This window comes from Galleria mellonella, unplaced genomic scaffold, assembly GCF_026898425.1.
Source record: "Galleria mellonella isolate WM207_F2 unplaced genomic scaffold, CSIRO_AGI_GalMel_v1 utg133, whole genome shotgun sequence".
Classification (NCBI taxonomy): domain Eukaryota; kingdom Metazoa; phylum Arthropoda; class Insecta; order Lepidoptera; family Pyralidae; genus Galleria; species Galleria mellonella.
The window spans coordinates 3,259,623-3,281,607 of record NW_026441990.1 but is presented as its reverse complement, the minus strand read 5'-3'; the positions used below and the strand labels follow the sequence as shown (position 1 = coordinate 3,281,607).

Sequence of the window (21,985 nt, the reverse complement as noted above, 5' to 3'; positions counted from 1 at the left end):
TGATTGAGTTGTTAGTAAAATGTAAATTTATTTTGACTTTTATTAATAGATTTTCATAGCGAATGTGGGAGCTTGTAATCTAGTCTAATGCCAAAAACCCGCAATAGCTATGTACTTATGTATTCAAGATACATAATCGGATTTACTGGGGGAAGAGGGAACTTCGATTTTAGGATGTTAAATTTACATGATACTAACTGCTTTGATGTTACTTAAACAATATTATTTTTTTTATAGTTAGTTGTAAATAAAGTTTTTATTTTTAATTTATTTACCTATGTCTTTTAATATCTATTAAATATAAAAATAACAGAAAAGTTATATGAATAAATTCTAAATTTTATATTCTCATTCTAAATAAGTCACTTTTATTTCTCAAAAACTACGATATCGTTAAACACGCACGAGTCACGAGGCGCATCACTAGAGCACGGGTCGCGTATCCGTGACACATCGTATAGCCGACGACATCGCGCCGTATTTTATGCGCCCCGCCGCGCCAAGCCGCGCTGCGCGCCTCGCCCGCTTCAAGCGCCGCTCTTGAAATAAACCCGACGCGACAGGGTTGCCAAATGTCCCCAACTTTATCGGACATGACACTTTTTTAACTACTGTTATTTGGTCATTAAAATTTACTGACGTGTTGACGTAAGTGGAATTGCAAAGTATGTAGAGCACGGTTCTTTTATTTTTCTTTATTTCACATAACCAGCATTATATGTACTCGTATACAATAGTTAAAATAATGCAGTATTAGATTTAAACAGTCTCAGATAGCCCTCAGACAGCTAATCAAATACGCAACATAATATGAATATGCCTAAGAAATGTTTTAAATTTATTTCTATGTATTCAAAAACATATATAAAGAGTCAAGTTATGATATAATACATAATTTTACTACAACAAGTATGAAAAGCGAGGTAAATGTAGTTTTTCTACTTTACTAGATTAGTGTAGGTACCACAGATTATTATTAAAAAGAGTTTTATTTTCGATTTAAAAGAGCTTTTTGTATGAATGTACTTAAATAAAGTTTATTTTGACTTTGACTGCTTGACTTAAATTGACGGTAAATTTATGAATAGAACTCTATAACTTAAAGGGTTTTTATTTATATAAAAATAAGATAAAATTACAACCAAGTAACACTCGAGACTACGTAAAAGAGTTTTTATCAAAACAATAAGAACAGTGTACATTTTTAACTGCTTCATAAAGTAAAACAAAGTTTATAACTGGATCAGTGTTCGATATCGACAGCCCTGTACGACACGTGCACGGGTAATGAGCGAAAAAGCAGCCGCTCGAATAAAATATAACGAGCATGACGGAGTGACGGAGTAGGTAGGGGAACTGTTAATTGTTCATACTTCTGAGTAAAGTACCACAACGTCCGTGTTTTGCCGGTGATTTCAGGTCATTCCTAGATACGTTAAAATCCACAAAATGTAATTCTCCTTTTAGTATTGACGCTACAATCATATTTATAAATTTACTCGTGAGAAGGACTAACCCTTTAGTGTCAAGAGTTTCCAGGTCACTTCCAGTACATACGAAAGACTTTACGTGGCCTCTGAATACCACTAAATAAGTAACAATATTTTAAAAATAACCGAAAGATAAATTCGAAAATTCAGATGTTGAAAACAGTATTTAAGGTTTAGCACATTCCCACCAGAACTCAGAGCAAATGAAAATTCTTTTAAAATAAACCTGTATACAATTTCATCCCGTGTAAATCCCGGCATAAAATGGACCACCCTTCCTATCCCGTGGGTGTCGTAAGAAGCGACTAAGGGAGCTTATAGTGGAAGAATGGGCAGCAGTGTCCCTCTCAAAACATCTCTAAAAGTCTAACTGCAGTTTCCAACCCGCCTGCCAAGCGTGGCAACTACTGGCAAAACTCCCCTTATGGGGAAGGCTTATGTTCAGCAGTGGACAGTTAACGGCTGAAATAATAGCCTAAATGGTCGCATACTGCGCAGTTTCAGAGATGTTTCCTCCCACGAACACTCAGGTTATGGAAGAGGTTTTCCCAAGAGAATACAGTATGGGGTTTTAAAAAGGGGGGTAAAGAGGTTTCTTCAGGGTCGACAACGCGCGCGTATTACCTCTGGTATTGCAGGTGTTCATATGCTACGGTAACCACTTATCATCAAGTGGGTCCTATGCTTGTTTGCCCCTTCAGTGGTATAAAAAAATAATAAAAATATAATTGTATATTAAATAATATATAATAAAAATTCAGAGGTTAAGGATAGAACTCCAAATACACGGTCTACAAAGTACGAAGTGACATCCATTTTTGAATAAAGCAAACATGAATTTGAATAATTAGAATTATATTTCACAAAAAAACCTTTAATTGTAGCAAATACGAGTACATTTACTTTGATTTAAAAACTAAACATTGAGTCGATAATAATGTTCTAAAAAAATATTCGGCGTCATCAATTTATTAACACTCTCCTTAAGAGGAACGTTTAAGACTGCTATTACTACAGTTTAGACAGCTGATTTGGCACTTATAGGTTTCATTTTAAAATTTCTTTTTCTTCGACTTATGCATTGTGATTTCTTCTCACTAGGAGAACCTATAAACTTTTTTTTTCTTTCGAAGAGAAAAACGTACTGTTAGGACAATTTACAAACGCCCCTTTCCTTTGTCTGGAAACCATCGATTACGTTACGAACAACCAACTGATTCGACTTTCTTTCCCCTATCATCATATTTTAATGATACTCTACGACCATAAACCATTTGTACTTCGGCTGAATTTTAATTTCCAGATTTTACAGAAAATATTAAATAAATAGCATTAAAAAGTTTTGTGTATTGACAAAAAGTAGAATAGAAGCGATACTTTACAAGTTGTTTAGTGCGCACTAAGTTTTTATGTATTTTTTTTAATGGGTGATAATGGAATGGTAACCCCACCCGCGCTATCGGTTTACACCGGCGGGGCACCAGTGAAAGATGATAGATGAAGATGAAGCAGGTCAGTTAGCCCATCGTGACGAATTCAACAAGAATTATTCACGATGGTTTCCAGGTGGAGGTCGACCTAATAAGGCATATTGCTAACAATGGGGCTGTCAAACATTGCTAATTTTTATGTATTAGATTACGTAGATTGAGGTACATGCTTTGCGACATCTATTTATGTCTAGACTTAAAGTCATTCACCATACCTACCTAAATATAACTTAGTACCTCTACGGCGCGTTTAATAGATATGGTCTCATGATTAATAAGTAATCACGTGACAGCGGCGGCAACTCTACAATCTAGGACGCCGGGAATTAATTGAATAGATGTTGATAGTGGAATTTATAGGGAAGAGTACTTGGAAGGGGATTATCAGCAAAGACGATTAGCTGCTTCGTTGCTAGCAATACATCCTGTTCAGTCGATTCACTAGGACCTCTGGAAACCGTCGTGGTGAATTCGTCACGATCTACCAACTGAGCCGACTTCATTCTCACCTAATATATATAATATATATTTTTTATATACAACTTAGAATGGCAAACAAGCTGACGGCCCCACCTGATGGATAGTGGTAACCGTCGCCTATAGATATGAGTAGTACCATGGACATAACAGAGTAATCTGTTTCGCCCATGATACCCCCCATGCGTTGCCATTCCTGAGGACTCAGATGTTATTCCTCTGTACCCAGTAAATTCACGCCAATATCCCACCCTTCAAACCGATACACAGCCATGCAAACACAACTGCTTCACGGTTGAAACACGAATAGGACAGAGGTACCCAAGCAATCGACTTTTGTACAAAGTATCCCTCTAATCTCTCACTAGCCCCGCAAGTGTATGCCAATAGCACAGACGGGGGACGGAGGAAGGTATCGTTAGTAATGGGGTCATATAGCCCCATTACTAGTAATATATCCTGGCAAGTCGACCTCCACGTGGATCCCTCTGGAAACCATCTTGTCTTATTTCAGTTGAATTCGTCTGGATGGGCTAACTGACCTGCTTTCATCCTCATCAGTCATTTATCACTGGTGCCCCGCTAGTATATACCGATAGCGTATACGGGGTTACCATGTCATTATCACACATTAAAAAAATTGCACAGACGGAGTTATCATTCCATTCTCACCCATTAAAGAAAAACTCTCGTCTTTTAGCACATTAAAAATCTAGACACAATCTCTATTTAGACGAGTACTTTTTTTTTAATGGGTGATAATGGATTGGTAAACCCCACCCGCGGGGGGGGGAAGGGATTGTTAGTAATGGAGACTGAGAATCCCATTGCTAGCAATATACCTAACCAAGGTAATAGATGAGAATGAAAACAGATCAGTTAGCCCATCATGATGAACTCATCAGGAATTAACCATGATAGTTTCCAGGGGGAACCACGTGGAGGTCGACCTAATAGGGCATATTGCTAGCAATGGGGCAGTCAAACTCCATTGTTAACAATCCCTTTACCCCTATTAGACGAGTACTATAAGGGTGTTCTAACATGGCGCTTACGACGCGATAAGTCAGTGGCAATAAAACATAACCCAATACCTTAGTTGAAGTACAGTCTACCTGAACACGACGACAACACTCAATACACGTACGTGTAAAATATAAATAAAGGTATATACGTATATACAGAGTTCGTGGCGGGCGGTAGCGCCGTCGGATGTATAAAGTGGCGCGCCGGTGGCCGCATGACATAGCTATAACTCCGCGGTAGCATGACAAACAGTTCGTCGACGAGCCGTGGAGTCGCCGCGTGCGTGACTCTTTGCTTTTTATTTTTAATGACGAATGCGTTATGGCGAACGCGTGGTGCTTTTTGCTAATTTTAAGTATTGCAGTATTCGTTAGAGAATTTATTTCGTACAAAAATGGTTGGCTGGGTGGCTGTGTTTTATACGTGTTTCAGCCACGAACCCGCTGTGCTTTAGTTAGAAAGGACAGAAAGGCAAAAGATCTTGCTCCTTAAGAATTGCAACATCTGCGAAATATGGTCTTTATGATATATTCTGTAATATTGTTCATGTTTAAAGGCAACGGTCATCACTTTTCGTTTGGTAGGCCGTCTGCTTGTTTGTGATAAGTTTTCTTTTTTCCTAATTTGCCGTGTGGTCCCGGCATAGAATGGGCCACCCCTTCCTTCCCCGTTCCTCGTGGGTGTCGTAAGAAGCGATTAAGGAAGCTTATGGTGGAATAATGGGCAGCAGCGTCCTTCTTAAAACATCTCTAAAAGCCTAACTGCAATTGCAAACCCGCATGCTAAACGTGGCAACTACTGGCAAAACTCCCCTACGAGCGGACAATTAACAACTAATATAATACTATTTTTCCTAATTTAAGCATGCAAACACTGACAACCAAAATATGTACCATAAATTTCAGTTTTATCTTCATAAAAAGGTCAGATTCAACCTCTTTTTTATAGTAAACAACATTTAATTTTTTTTTTTTTAATAAAAGTTACTTGGTGGTTTTTTAACATCTGTTAGTGGTGTAACCAATGTACAAAATAAAAAATAAAATAAAATTTGCAGGCATATTTCGACTCTTTTGATGTTTTGTGCGCGCCCGACACCGGAGGGCGCCGTCGCTAAAGCGCGATACTACGGGCTCGCCTCGGGCGGCGCGAACCAATTACCCGCCGCCGCCGCGCGGGCATTTACCCCCCTCCCCCGTCGCACCCGCCGCCCCCGACCGACGCGGCACAGAATTACTTATCTCTTGCGCGTCGCTGCGAGCCCGGTACTCTGCCGCCAGGCGAACGCCCGCAATGCGAATGCGGCGCGGGTTTTTGTCGCACGATTATCACGCGTACATTTTCCGGGACTGAACCCATTATAGGGACGCCCTACACGTAGAGATGGGCAATCCACCTGGGTGGGTTTAAAGTCTGGTGGGTAAAAACCGGGTGTTTTGGGTTTATTGGGTTTAAACCCCATAAACACCCAAATTTTTGGGTGTTTATGATTTTGTACTTCATCATCGTCATCTCAGCCGCAAGACGTCCACTATACTGGACATAGACAATATTATTATGCAGCCTACAGAATAAAAAACTTTTAATTTGATTTTGAGTTTATTAAGAAAGAGATGAAAGTAAAATGTAAAACTACAGTCAATCACTGTCAGATTCAGAGTTATTACAAGCGATGAATTGTATAGGTTCGATAGGCTCTATTTCGTCTAAACTGTTATGTTCATTTACTTGCTCAATGAAAGCTTCTAAGGTATTTTCTTCATTAAACTGAATGTCCTCGCATTCAGCTTTATGTTTAAGATTCCAGTTATAACAAATGAATGAAATTTTTCCAGTTCTTTCAGTTGTAAGTCGATTTCTTTTGTTATTATGTATGTAGCCTTGGATACTAAAGGAACGCTCAGTGGCTGCCGAAGTACAGGGAGCTGATAGAATACGAATCGCTACTTTGCTTAACTCAGTGGAACCACAAATACCTTTCCACCATATTAGGGGCTCAATGCTATCTAATGAGCTCCATACAAATCCTCTGGCCCAAAAGTTTTCTTTAGCTTTATAACACGCCAAATCTGCCATTACATTTGACAAACTTAAGTGTTGGCTTAAATTGTAGATAAACTCCATACCCTTAAGTTCTTCCTCTTGAGTAAGTTCGACTCCTAGAGTCCTGGGGTCTAGAATATATGCTGCAAAATGTATTGGCCTCATTGCCATATTGCATCTTGAAGATACTGATGTTAGAATCTGCTGTTTGCTTTCTTCGCTCAATGTCGAAATCTCATTTAATGCAAAACGTATCTTAGCTTGTACATCTCTAAATGTAATGTATGTGCGATGCAAACGATTCTGGTCGCTCTCTAAGTAAAATATGCTTTCAGTGACTGGTTCCAAAATACTTATACATTCCCCTGTCTTCGTCCAGAAATCATCACTTAGAATTAAATCTTTAATATCTCTTGAAATTACCACATCTTCTCTAACTGTTAATATTTGCAAAGCTATCTTATTTGCTTTCAAACTTTTTAACGAAGTAACATGACTTCCCCATCTTGTAGCACAAGGCAATTTTAGTGTTTGTGTAGAATCTTCACCCTGCCTTGATTTTATCAACAAGGAACTTAATCGTTGACTCCTTTTAACAGTTTTTATTATATTTATGGCTTGCATAATAAACACAGTTACTTCTTGTATCTTTACAATATCTTGGCACAACAAGTTAAGGATATGTGCACAGCAACCGAGAGGAACAACATGTGGATATTTGAGTTTTGTTAATTCGAATGCCTTTTGTATATTTCTAGCGTTATCGCCAATAAGTACAAGAAACTTATTTGCTCCATACACTTTCATTACTTTTTCAACTTCTTGGCTAAGGTATTCACTAGTGTGAGGATTACTTTCTGTATTCAAACTTTTAACGTATGCAGGTTGAGGTTTTGATATAAGAAAGTTTATTATTCCTTCATTTCTTAAATTAGACCAGCCATCGCACTGAAGGTGTAAGTAACTACAAGCATTTAGTTCCTCATTTAACTCAAAACGCATTTCTCTATATATTTTATCTAAGTATTTTGTCGCTAAAGCTTTACGTGAAGGTATTTTAAATTTTGGTTGCAATTTTTCGAAAAATTGTATCCATAAAGGATGTTGCACCATCGATAATGGCGTCCCTGTTACAAATATAGCTCTCGCTAATTCTGTTTTTATATGATCATCGGTGTCTTGAAACTCAGCATTTATTGTAGTGTTAGCAGACGACGAGGGGCTTATAAAAGAATCATTTGTCTCTATCTCTGACAGTCCAGACATTTTGGTTTTGGACGAGCTATCTTTTATAAGTTTCATAGAGTCTTTTAATGTTTCTGGAGATTTTGGACAAGTGATAAGATGTTGAAGCATTTTGGCAGCATTACTGAATTTGTAGACCTTATTACAAAGCTTGCAAGAAACAGACTTGTTTGGTAAAGTACGGTAGTGCTCCCATATGCGTAAATCTTTAGGTCTCCCCATTGAACCTAAAAAAATGAACGATGATTAGTTGGTCTGACGAAAATTCAACAATAGAGTGCCTATTTTTTTACAATGATTATTTCTTGTTATTTACAATAAATTTATTAAAAAAATAATAAAATAAATACAAAAAACCTTTGTAAAATTACATCTCCTCGGAGGATTAAACGCAGACGCTAGTTTATTATCGTATTGTTCTGTATTTTTCTCAGCAACTTCTTTAATTCGATTAGGTACTTACGCATATTATGTTAAAAATAAATATCTAGTACACATCTTAGGCTATCCACCATTATTATCCAATGACGACTCTCAGCTAACTATGCACTATCATCCAAAATAAACGTGTATGGAAAATTTTATCCCAGTCGGTTGAGGATTGAGGATAATTGCATCAACATACGAACATACCTACATACTTTTATTTACATAACGCAAGCTAAATAAAAGCTTGTAATAATACATCTAATTTTAAGTTAAAATTGTTAAGTGATCATGATATAATTGTATCATTCAAAAATCCACTTACCTTTAATTATTTCTTGTTAAGTATAAATATTATTTCAAATCTGCTCCCTTAATATGCACTTTTTTACTGCTTTTCCTACCTAACACGTTACCAGGAAGTCACGTTACCAGAGTCAGAGTAATAGTGAACACGTTTGACAGTGATTGTCGTCGCCTCATATTCAGCGTCGACGAATAGGGGAATCCCCAGTCATAATGTATTGCATGCGTGGCGGTCTTACTTCAAATCCATAAACAAAGAGATAATTACAGAACTCGATACTAGATGGCGCTGTTTTTGTTTGAAGAAAGTTTGCGGGCTAAAATACATAGAATTTCATCAATGACTTCCACAAAGAACAACATTTCTGTTTTTTCTAAGTCCGTATCTCTTCCGTATATTTCATAAGATATAAGCTTGGGCTACATTGTTATGCAACGTGATTTTGTCGCTGTCTTGCTAGCAGGGTTGACAGATATACGATTTAAATCGTACTCATACTATTATTTGTCTATTTTTTAATGTACGATCGTAAAGATTATGATCGTAATTCGCACAAAAACATACGACTTTTTGGTTACCTGGCAACATTTTTATTATGAAACGAACATGCTCACATCATCAGTCACATGCAACAATTTATTGGGGATTTCCCCTTCACATCTGGCAGTCCTGCTTGCTAGAATATAGGTAAGTCAGCCACAGTTACTGACGATCGATATTTAAAGGGTATTGTTTTTGTGCTAAATATTTCATAAAAACGTTATTTAATACTTTGTGGATTATTAATTTAGTTGATAATCACTGGAAGTAAAATGGATGCTAATTTGAGAGATCAAGATCTTCGTATAAAACAGTTAATAAAAGAAAATCTACGTAAGTACTCTTTTTATACCTAGGTAGGTAAGGTATAATAAACACAAAAGGTACTTAGATCGCGTGTGTTCGAAGCATTTATTCTAATAAATTTAATTTAAAATTGTAGAAAGAAAAAAATGTCTGCCAAGCCGTAGCCGAAGCCGATCTCCAAATATATTTGGCGATAGTGAGACCCAGTGTCCAGATGATTTACCCAGCGTCGTCGCAACAAAGAAAAAAAACGAGGATAAAGTAAAAGAAAATTTACTGAAAGAAGAAACAAACTGTTCTAAATGCTTAATTTATGGAGAAGAGGATAAAAGAAATGAGTATTTCGGACTGTTAGTGGCTCAAGAATTTAAATATATACGGCCATGTGTGCGAACGAGGTGTTATGAAGAAATTTTAAAGTATCTACGGGAAGCAAAAGGCCAACATGTTGATCAACTGCAACATGAAAACACTGAAAATTAATTACTTTCATTTTATTATATATAGATTTTTAAAATTTCCTGAAATATTATTAGTTAACGTTTTATTTAATATTGTAGAATTGATCAATACAATTTATAAAAATAATTTATTGGTATTACTTACATATTTTCAAAAAAATACGTAAAAACCTATTTTTTTGGGTGATTATGGGAGTTTATGGGTGTTTATTGGGTTTTTACCAAAGCACCGGGTTTAAACCCGGTGCTTTGCCCATCTGTACCTACACGGCTCCAACAGTACTAATGACGCGATAACGCGCTGTCTCGGTCACATCAGTTTAGTTTATGATGCATCCGTTCCGTACCTAGTTGTTAGTTGATATGTAGGTGTAGTTTGTACTGGATAAGATAATGTAATCAACCCCGCATCGTCTTTAGATAGTTAATATCTAAACTACGTAGACGATCTTGATGTAATCCATTCTTGCAATTTTTTGTTTTACTAACTTTTCTACTGCAATTTTTTAAGGGAAACAATACAATATCTTTACATCTAGGTCTGGTCTACATTGAATTTCATCTTATAGGATACCTATTAGATTTATCTATTTACAAAATCTGTAAATACACTAAGTTATTTTAAATATCAATAATGTTCGTACAATTAAAATATTTTCAAATTTCGAATAAAGTAGTTCTAAGTGAGTACATTACGTAGAAAGGAGAGAACTTTTTCAATTTATATACATGAACTATATAAATGAAAAGTAAACTAGTATCTACAACAAAAGTTGAGACTAGTGTTATAAGAATTGTTAGGTATCGATTACTAATCAATACTTTGATTAGGGCCACAAACAAACTAATAATCATTATTTAATATAATCCATAGTAAGTGAAATAATAGTATTAGATTACAGTATATCTAGTGAAAGAGTGTTCGTTTAAACGCGCTAATCTTTGGAACTATTATATGAATTAGAAAAAAAAAATGCATATGATGACTTATTTATACAGAAAGGTTATATATAAGTTACTTAGCGACACAATATAACCGCGGATGACGCTGCGAAATCAATCGATATTACGATTTGTAGTCTATTCTAGGCGAATACTATCGATTGATTGATAATCGATTATAAGACAACACTACTGCAGGCTTGCAAGCGAGCCACCGTCCACCGGTCGGCTCACATAGAGGCCCGTTGCGCTGCATCCGCCACGCATTCTATATTTTTTCGCCTCGCCTTTGTGATGTCGCGACCGCGCCGCGCCATTCCCCGCCCGCGCCATTCCGCCGTAATTTACGATGCGGGGCCCGTTCCGACCGCTCGTCGGGAGCGGCCCGGGCCGATTTATGGCGTAATTTTTACAATGGCCGCCACAGATCCTCGGATTATAAAGTCCGGCCGGTTTAAGTCAGCCGGACGATTCGGTGCCATTTACAAGGCGCTAAATTTAGGGCAATTTGACTTCGGCTAGTGCTTACCGACGATTTTAGCTAGAAACTCCTTGAATATCTACAATAGAGGCGTGACGAATTACATATATGTATATTAATTTTTTTTAATATTTAGTCTAATCTTAATAAATACTCGTAAATTCCAATATATTTAGTACAATTATTGTCTTTTCATCCGACTTAAAAAAAGGGAGTTTTAATTCGGTTGTATTTTTTATGTTTGTTAACTCATAACATCTTAGTTATAAACCGATTTGAAATCTTTTTTTTATCAGAAATACTTATAAATTGGTCCTATAGAAAATTTATCAAAATCGGTTAAGTAATTATGGAATCAAAATACTACTGTATATATAATAATGCCATAACTGAAGTCGATTTTTAGGGTTAAAAATACAAACTAAGGAACCCTTATGGTGCGACTTCGTCCGTCCCTCCGTCTGTCTGTCACAGAGCTATATCTCAGCAATGCTATCGATTTGAAATTTGAAATAGTTTTATATATCATTGGCCCGCACATATTGTAATGGAAATACATAATTGGAAAATATTTTTATTTTCATTGCTAGGGGGTGCAAAAATTTACTCAAAATTCTGGGAGAGCAAGTCAATTTGTAAAGATTGTAGAGCGCGATACGACAGTGACATTACAGGGTACGAATAAAACCTTAGTTCTCAAGAATACCAACGCATGAAGGGTATTATGGGTGACACAGTATACTCTGTTATGTCCATGGAACTATTCATGTCTATAGGCGACGGTTACCGCATTCTAATCTTTCAAATTAAGAATATAGCGCAAAAGAAGCAGACAAAATACTACAATGGCTAAAATAGGCTTATGAGAGATTTGGCATACAGGGTACAGAGGAATAACACCTCAGAAATGGCAACGCATGGCGGTATCATGGGCGAAACAGTATACTGTTATAACCATGATACTGTTCATGTCTATAGGCGACGGTTACCTCATTCTATCAAGTGAGTCGTCAATTTGTTTGTCATTCTAAGTCGAATAAAAAACTGTAAAATGAGCTAAGTTATGAAGTATACGACCTAGTAGTACCTAATATACGATTTTTATATTAATTTGTTCTCGACAAGCGTTTTGCGGCGCGTGCCCACCTCACCCCGGCTGTTGGGTGTGATGATGCGGAATAATTTAATTGCCGCGGTGACGACTGCATCCGCCATCGTTGGAGGTGTTTTTATTTTTGTCATATCATCGTGTTTACTGAACTTTGCCTTGTTTTTCTTCCTTTTTTTTTCCTCTCTCAGTTTTTTTTTTTTAATGAATAAAAAGGGATGGTAGATTTGCCTGCACTAGTGGGGTAACAGTGAAAATTGATTTTTTAATTGATGACAATTAACTATCATCAACCGTCAACCGATCTACCCTTGACCTAAACTATCAGTCACCCCTCACGGGTACCCGGCCAGCATATATAGACAGTGCTGGCAGCCTAACAATTCCACTGTCATCCATAAAAAAAAAAATTAACGGTAGACGCTAGAAGCATACCAGTGAGGGGTGATAGGTAAAGGTGAAGTCAATTTGGCCCATCGTCATAACTCACCTAGAATTATCCACGACAGTTTCCAAGGAGATCGACCTGCTAATCCCCCTTCGTAACAATATTTTCCCCTTTACTGTGACGTAGATGTTTGTAATCACCAACATTTTTTTACAACGGATGATAATGAAATGTTAACCTCGCCTGCGTTATCGGAATACATTGTCAAGGCAGCAGTGAAAGATGACAGGTAAGAATGAAGTAGGTTAGTTAGGCAATTGTGATAAATTCGATAATAAATCAATCACGATAGTTTCCAGAGGGAAACTGCGATGATGTCAAATTGACAGAGTATATTGCTAGATATGGAGTTGTTATTTCCTATTAATACTCCTTTCTCACCACCACTTAGTTTTAAACATTTGTAATTAACAAACGGATTACGAGCACATAAATTCGAGGAATTTAAAAAGTCTACTGAATGGCTCACTAACAAGCGTTATAATTCTGTACGCAGGTAAAAAAGATGAGGCCAAGCCGTAACTACGGCTACAGTTAACCATGAACAGACAGATTATATCTCCGTGCCGTCAACCGATCTCTTAATAAATTATCTACAAGTGAAAGTAAAATTATTACTATATTTTTATAGAAGATTTTTTTTTACCTGAAACTGTTATTTCTCGATGAAACACATGTTCTGAAATTAAAATTGCGTTCCACAAAAAAAAAAAAAACCCGCCTTCAATTGCGGAAATACCAGTTATTTTAATTTAAAAAGTAAAGTACTGAGTCGATTTTAATAAAATGTCTATGGGATCAATCTAAAAGTATATCCTTTTATATAAATAAGAATTTTCCAAATCTGTTTAAAACTGCCGGGATTATGAGGTAACAAACAAAAAAAAAATAACCGAATTAAGAAACTCCTTCTTCTTGAAGGTGGTTAAAAAATATTTTTTATCGTACCAGGGAAAAATGGTCAGTTACACTGATTAAAACCTTAGTTTTAATAAACTTTCATAAACTGATGCAATTAATTTAAATTTTCTATATGGTTGAGTAATACATTCTACGTAGAAAACTAAATAAATATAAGAATTATATTAATTCGATTCATCAATTCATTTAATCGATCATTCGATTGAGTTTTTGAAGAACTCTATTAAACAGTATCGATTTTTCCATGGATTTTTGTACTTTTTTTGTTAAGCAATCTCATTTTGTGTAACTATTATTATTTGACACATATTGTCACGCCTTAAAAAATATATCTAGAAAATACGATAAAAAGAGGTGTCAAATAAAAAAATCCAATCGTCGAATTAGTAAATCGAAAGTCATCGATATATTCGATACAAATGACTAAGAGGCCATAAATCAACAAGAGTTCGTCGAGACGCGTGAAGCGATTGGTTGCGTTCGAGTCGAACACGAGTGTTGCATCGATCGACTGTTATCGCCCACATCAGAGCACCACAACGGATCGTCTATGTGTGGTCGCTGTGGCCACGCCATTGTTCTCGTTTTTGCTAAAACCATGCGCCGGGAGCACTCGGCGAATATAAATTGAATGCTAGCGTTTGTTTAAAATTTTACAAAGCGGCATACGGCGTGGGATACACGTTCGGCCTAACCACAGTTATAGCAGCGTCAACATTGATGCAAATATAAATATAAAATGCAATTTTAAACGTTATTTACAAGCTAAAATTTTTAAACAATGATATAACAGGTTAGACTGTGTCGTGAACGAATGCAGATATAGAGGACTCATTTTTTTAGTTTCCATTGAAGAATAATTTAGTGCATAATATTTTGCCGTGTGATCCCGGCATAGAATAGGCCAGCTCTTCGTTTCCTGCGGGTATCGTACGAAATGACTAAGGAAACTTAATGGTCAAAGGATGGGCAGCAGCGTCCCTTTTAAAATATCACTAAAACCTAACTGCGGTTGCCTACTCGCCTGCCAAGCATAAAACTACTGGCCGAATCTTATGGGGGAGGCTTATGTTAAGCAGTGGATAATTAACAGCTGGTATGATGATATTATCCGATAGTAAAATGATCTTCATAGTAAATCACGTTTATCACGAAAGACCTACTATACGAATAAGAATTATCTATTTTTTTACGACAAAAAGTTTTAGATCATCAACAATTATATGAATGTAAGCAATTACGTGTTCCGGCACCGTCAGGAAATATAGTAGGTAGTTGCAAATTTTGAAATATTGTAAAATTTTAAATATACACATGATACCGGACTGACTATATCGTAAAATCGATTTATTCTTTACATAGTCTCTTCATTTGAGTTCTTTTTCCATTTCATTTCAATTCTTATTTTTCATTTTTCCTATAGATAAACTAAGCTATATAATGGTTCTGAACAATAATTATCATCCAGATATAGATTTCAATAGATCTCGCTAAAAGAGCTTTTTGACTCAAACTCAAAGATCGATTCAAAGATTCTATAATAAAATGTATGTTAAAAGAATGTATTGAAGGTATTTTTAATATCATTTATAGCTTCAGTTAGTAACATCATCTAAAATATGCGTAAGACAAAGCTGTCTACTACTGTCTGTTTTTCCACTCAGATCTTCTACACCATGCGACAGAGTTTGATACCAGTTGCAATGTAATTTAAATATGTTTTATGGAAGATTTGTACGTACAATACACTTTTGTATGAGTAAATGAATTTAATGTTTTGTGATAACAATACTCCGCGTGTAACTTATTGTCGCTAGTGGCAAGTAATCGAGCTTAGTTTTTATAATTTATATACTAGCATACTCTATTTTAACTTGTGGCTGTCATTTCCTCTGTTAAAATATCATGATTTTGAAAAACATGAGTAATTAAAAAACTATGTAAATTCCTTACATTTTTCATTTTTCCATTAGCAATAGTACTAATAAAATGATGTTACTTCATCTTCAGACCTTATTCTCCATATACGACTGGTCCATAAATCCGACCATCATTATTGTCTTGCTTAAAAATTTTCCGATTTCAACATACGAAATAATTTTAGTTCACCAAAATAGCTAGTCACGCGTTAAATCTCCTTCAAAGACGAGGCTTCAAGCTCGAATAGTCGCCGAAATATTAATAATACGCGCCCACAGTGAGTTCAGGTGAGAGCAGGCTCGCGGGATCGCCGCCTCTTTAATAAACATGAGGCGCAGGCTGGGCCGCTAATAATAAATGAGCCATCGGACGGCCCGCTCCGGCACGTTCGAATTTCGAACACCCGACTCGGGAAATGCTCAAAACAGGGGGACCTTTGTTATTATATCTGTATTTATCTCCAAGGACCTCGCTCGATAGGAGCGTTCTGTATCTATGGTCAATCTACGTTATGTTGATCTTTGAAGGTCAGACAATGTTTATTAAGCATTTAGCTTTACCAGCGTGATGACGTTTAATGTGTTCGAGTCATTGACACCTATTTGCATTACAATCAACACAGAGCTAAGAAACATGAAGTTTTCAAGCTATTTACGTAGCTAAGCATATAGTTTGCTTCGTAATTTCATTAATATAGCATATCTTGAAGAACTAGACTAGTTAGTAGTACATGATCGTTTGGAATGCCTCCAAACTAGAATTATTTATATAAAATAAAAAAATCCAAGATTCATATAAAATTATGCTTAAAATTGACCCGAATTAAAATAGGTAAAATAAAGGGATTAATTTGTACATATTTTATAGGATAGGAACATTTTGCGTATGTATAGTAATATCTATATAAAAGCAATATCTATACTATAACTTTATAACGAGCGATAGTCTTTGAACTCAGAAACAGATAAGTGAACGTCAGAAAGCGGCACCGCAAACTTCGCAAGGCGCTAAACCGGTGTTAGTAGTTGGTAGTCTAGTCATCGCATCCATGATCAATGAGTGTGCGCATTGCATCGGGCCAACCGTCGAATTGTGTTTAATCTCTTTAGATGCTATGCGAGCCTGGTACTGCGGTGGCACAGATCACCTGTTCTTTGATCCCTTTTGTAGCAGCACTCTCTCGACATACACTTTCGTAACGATTGACTGTTGCTTTGATACTGATCATCTTCGTAACTTCTATGATATTTAAATAGGTAGTAGGCGTATATCATATACGTAAACTACGTAATAAATAATTTTATGCATTTATGTGTGAAAAATAAATTATTAATTAGAGGCAGTAGAATTAGATTATTTCTGTAGGCATTTACAGTTTTCTAATAGTCGAATCTCTAGTATAGTCATGTTTGCTTAGTATTTCAGTCAGCGAAATCACCTGTTCTTTCTTCTTGTGGTGGTGGTGGTGATTGCGCGTGTATGTATGTATGGTTTTTTTTATTTACTTTACTGCACTGGCGTTTATCTTATTTTATCATTTTTCATTCGTTTTATCATAAATGCTTACGAATGCCTCTATTTGGAGATTGACCGTCAGTTTCACGAAATTATCTGTTTAATTTGCCCGCAATATTATTATTGTTGTTACCAGTTGGAATAAGTTTACTGGCAATTTACGCACAAGACTAACGATGATATCACTCTTGAGAGTTCTTAACTTTCAAGACCAAGGACGAGAATCCTCTAGAACGAGAAATCCAAACACTTTATTTACTAGGGCAAATAAAGGATTTGAATCTCGTATACATTAAATGCTGTAAATCATTTCGAGCAATTAAAATAGGCCTGTTGCGAAATAACCTAAGTCGTAAATTATCGAAAATAAGGATAGAAAAAACAATGATTAAAATCTAAAGATTTTTAAAAATCTTTTACAAATATTTTTATAATCTAAAGGGAGAAAATAACAATTTATTTTATTTACCTATATTCTATTACTAATATTATAAATGGGAAAGATTCGATTGTTTGTTTGTTTAAACCATTTAACCGATTTAAAAAATTCTTTAACCTATAGAAAGCTACATTATCAGTTACTTTTGCACCAAAAATAAACAATTTAATAAAAAAATAGATTACATATATTTTCGAAAATTTTATCTAGCCATGTGAAGCCGAGCCCAATCGCCTGTAACTATATTATAAACTGGTTTCCCGCCTTAGCCTCGTATGGGTGTACTAATGACGAAAATGAAACCAAATCTACATTACAATCATTCGTCATTTTTTTTTGTAAACTAAGTACATAAAAAATTGTTTTAATAAAAGTGTATGTATAAAATCTAAAAAAATATATTTTTTGTTAAATCTGGCATTGGTCCGAGCATTCTATATACTGGAAATTCTTGAAGTCATCTTATATTTGTCTCATAAAACCATATTGATGATTATTCTTGTTCCATCATTCATCATTTCAGCTGTTAACTATCCACTGCTGAAGATAAGCCTTCCCCATAAGGAGAGTTTTGCCATTAGTTACCACGCTTGGCAGGCGGATTGGCAATCGCAGTTAGGACGTTGGGGATGTTTTAAGGGGAACGCTGCTACCCATCCCTCGATATTAAGTTCCCTTAGTCGCCTCTTACGACACCCACGGAAAAGTAATGAGTGGCCCATTCAATACCGGGACCGATACGGCGAACACTTCTTATTCCATGCCCCCGTAATATTTATAACTAGCGACCCGCCCCGTCTTCGCACCGGTGCAATATTTGTTTGTGTAACTTTTAAACTGTTCAACACATTTTAGTAAGGCTGGTATTTTGGCGTGTGTAAAAGTACTGCACTAATATTCTCTAAGATATATTGATTATTATAATGAAACAGCTTTTAAAATATATTTAACTTTTTACATGAAAACCATCTTTTTGGCTGAGATATTAAACTTAGATATACGGTGTCGCTGAATTTTTGTAAAGCTAAAAGTAATGAATATATTTGCTATAAATTTTATTCCTTTATTTGAAACCGTTCAAGCAGCGTACGCCATATTATAGAATCTTTGTCGACTTCAATTACATTTATTGTTATTAATTATTAAAAATAAAGATTTACCAAAATAACAAGTAGTCTATAGTAATCAGGGATAATATACCTTTCTAACAGTGAAAGAATTTTCAAAATCGTATCAGCAGCACCGGAGATTACCCTGAACATCCAAACTCACAAACTTTACCTCTTTATAGTATTAGTATAAATTAGTTCATTATTTGGTTTAAAGCAATGAAATTACGACATCTGCAAAATAAATACCTCCAATATACTGAAAATTTTTAAAACTTTTTCAAGACAATGCATACGATACTTGCAAAAAAATTGCAAATGTTTTGGATAAATCTGTGAGTCTTGCAGCACGTTATTATAATATCTGCTTCACCTCATTTGTAATTCTTTTATGCAGACTGTTTAAGATGTTCTCACGGTATTTTACTACCTAACACGGTTAGGGTGGGGGGTAGGGATGTTAGTAATACCCACTACCAGTCCCATTGCTAGCAATATGTCCAATAAGCAATCCTATGTCAAGTCAACCTCCACATGGTCCCTCCTGGAAACCGTCCTGCTGAATTCCAAATGTATTTATCACGATGGGTAACTGAGCTGCCTTTTCATTCTCGCCTATCATTCCTCACTGGTGCCCCACCAGCGTATACCGATACGCAGACGGAGCTATCATTATCATTCATAAAAAAAAAAACACGGTTGTGGTATTAAGCAGTGTTGTCTCAGACAGTGCTCAACATTTTTGAAAACTTAAAAAACTTTTAGTCTGTAATATGAGATCGTGCAATGACGTAAAACATGTCGGCTGACATCATTGTGAAAGTAACCATGATTAAATCAAAGGTAAATCCGTAGTTTTATTTTTATATCACAAAGATGCCAAACAAGCATATAGCCCGTCTGATGGTAAACGGTCACTGTAGTTTATGGACGCCTGCAATACTAGAGATGTCAAGTGCGTGTTACCAACCCTGAAGATTCGGGGGGAAAGGGATTGTTAGTAATGGAGACTGAGAATCCTATTGCCAGCAATATACTCAACCAGGTCGATCTCCTCGTGGTTCTCCCTGGAAAATATCGTGGTTAATTCCTGATGAATTCACCATGATAGGCTAACTGGCCTATTTTCATTCTCATCGATCACCCTTCACTGGTGCTTCGCCAACGTATCCCGTTAGCGCAGGCGGGGTTACCATACCATTTTCACCCATAAAAAAAAGCCCTGAAGATTCCCATACTGTAGTTTCTTTTTGATGTTAAACATTTAAAAAACAAATTGTTACGTCTTATTATGTAACTATGTTTTTGGCAAATAAATTATTATTATCATAAGTTTATAAAATTCGAAAAATATCTTACCTTCAGAGGAGGAGTTGGTATATACAAAGGCGGATCATTCTGTGATCCAGTGTAAATCTCCTGACCATCTGGGCCTTTTGCACAACCGTCTGCATCCAATACGCTGTATCTGCAGACTATACCATCGGCAGGCTTGGCTTCATATCCTGGGGGCTTTCCAACATGAAATCCCTTCGCCTTGACCCAGAAACGGAATTTGGAACTGTCAGAACTGTTGCATTCTTCCCCACGCAACGTGCGCAAGATCCTGGCGTACTTTTTCAATGTTATAGTCTTTGTCTTGGCCAAATCTCCGTATGTCTGTATCACCCACGGTTGATATGTGGAGAACAAATCAAGTTTTGGATCGCCAGTCTGGATTTTGGGCCTCTTATTATTGTTCTGCTCGTTTTTCTTATCATTCTTAGAACAGCTAGCAGTCGACTTTCGTTTTGACGGCTTCTTAGGCGTCTTTTCTGGTATGGCTTCCTGAGTTAATTTCTTTCGAAGTCCACGATCAGTTATCATGGCAGCCGCCATTTTGATTTTTATCACTACACTAAACTCTTTACTTAAAAACTGTCACATCTCATTATAATTCTATAATTAGTTCCCGACGCTAAGAACAATAATTTCATCATTTACCCGGTACTCTTTTGTCTTTGACTAGGAACGCTTTTGAACTGTACGTTCGGGGGAATTGCTCAGGGATTGTTTTCAAGAAAAGTTACGAAACTGAAAAGTTGGGAGTCTCGCGTGCGTACAACTTTGTGAACGCGAACTTTCCACTGCGAAGTTCGCACCGTCCTAAAGGACTTTCTTCCACGAGGGAAACTTTTCGCAGCGACGGAGTGGCGATGGTGGCGGGGAGTTATATCTACAACCTGGAGGATTGTCGTTCGCCGTTTTGTTCTATTATTACTGATTACAGCATTTCTCTTTCTGGATGACTGATTACTGAAATATACTATATTTTGTTTATTTATTATTATTTGAATTGGATATTTTGTATTTAATTATAAATAGTACATATAAATTACAAAGGTATTGTGTGATGTGTAAAGGAAACCTCCAAATTATCCATAAAATTGCAGCTGATTTGGCTTCAAAGGATTTTATAAATTTCCGACGGCTGACGCTAACAGGTGTCAGATGCAAACTTGGACCAAGTTTACCAAGAGGTAAAGAAAAATATTTCTTAAAAAAATGGATGATCAAAAACAAAAAGTACCAGGTGTGGAGAGGTCAGCGGCAGGTAAAACAGAAATTAATCAAACTCGAAGTGTCCCGTACGTAGTTTGAATCGTCTCAAGATTGGCGCGATACACACAAATCGTATACGACCGCTCGCGTAGCGCGCGCGCGGTGTACTGGAACTGGCGGCGCGTTCGGTCGGTTCGGTTTGATTGTGTGTGGGACGGACGCGGTGGCGGGCCGGCGAGCTAGCGGCACGTGCGGCGGGACGGGCCCAAACGCTAATTGCCCGCAAAACAATCGGGCCGATCGTCGGCCGCAGGGGCACCGCGATAATGCTCGCACTTGCCCGTCCTTCTAGATAACGTGAGTGCGGCTGTTCTATTCCATAGCGAGCCAGCGGTCATCCAATATTAGTCTAGTTACGTCCACCAACAATATATTATTAGTGTTAGACTTGCGATATATACCTATTTGAAATTAATTCATTGTTAGATTAAGTAAATCATTACATATAATTTAATCTTTCAAAAGTCGAGGCAGCGTTTTTAAAAAGTAATGGTAATTAATATTAATGTTATGATCTAAGAGTATAATAAGAATTTAAAAGTATTAACAATTATTTTTCATTAAATATTTTTTTTTCTATCGATAAGAAATAAATGTTGTTATTAGAAATGCGTTATTAAACGGTTTATTTAGAAAAAAAAAACAGCATTTCCATATTTCTAAACTGTAAATTAAAAAAACTTCGCTCAT

The 21,985-nt window shown here is 36.3% G+C and overlaps 3 protein-coding genes across 6 annotated transcripts in view; 1 reads left to right on the top strand and 2 right to left on the bottom strand.

The window, feature by feature from the left end:
- Positions 1–21,444, bottom strand: part of LOC113511027 (nucleolar protein 4) — a 226,685-nt gene extending 205,241 nt beyond the window's left edge. Inside the window, exons 1-2 of one of the 4 annotated variants that reach the window (XM_026894589.3) lie at positions 21,264–21,444; positions 20,054–20,651 (exon numbers count right to left, since the gene is read on the bottom strand). In XM_026894589.3, the coding sequence (XP_026750390.2) occupies positions 20,054–20,572 (519 nt within the window). In that variant the 5' untranslated portion in view covers positions 20,573–20,651; positions 21,264–21,444. The remainder of the gene's footprint in view (positions 1–20,053; positions 20,652–21,263) is intronic. The other 3 variants (XM_026894588.3, XM_026894587.3, XM_026894590.3) reach the window with 3 other exon arrangements.
- On the bottom strand, positions 5,863–8,643 carry LOC128202531 (uncharacterized). The gene is made up of 2 exons (XM_052903232.1): positions 8,523–8,643; positions 5,863–7,998 (listed from the first exon to the last, which is right to left on the bottom strand). Exon 2 carries the CDS (start codon positions 7,991–7,993, stop codon positions 6,122–6,124), a length of 1,872 nt encoding a protein of 623 aa, XP_052759192.1. The 5' UTR covers positions 7,994–7,998; positions 8,523–8,643; the 3' UTR covers positions 5,863–6,121.
- Positions 9,253–9,938, top strand: LOC128202532 (uncharacterized). The gene is made up of 2 exons (XM_052903233.1): positions 9,253–9,377; positions 9,487–9,938. The coding sequence occupies exons 1-2, from the start codon at positions 9,317–9,319 to the stop codon at positions 9,831–9,833; spliced, it is 408 nt and encodes a 135-aa protein (XP_052759193.1). The 5' UTR covers positions 9,253–9,316; the 3' UTR covers positions 9,834–9,938.
- Positions 21,445–21,985: the final 541 nt, after the last annotated feature.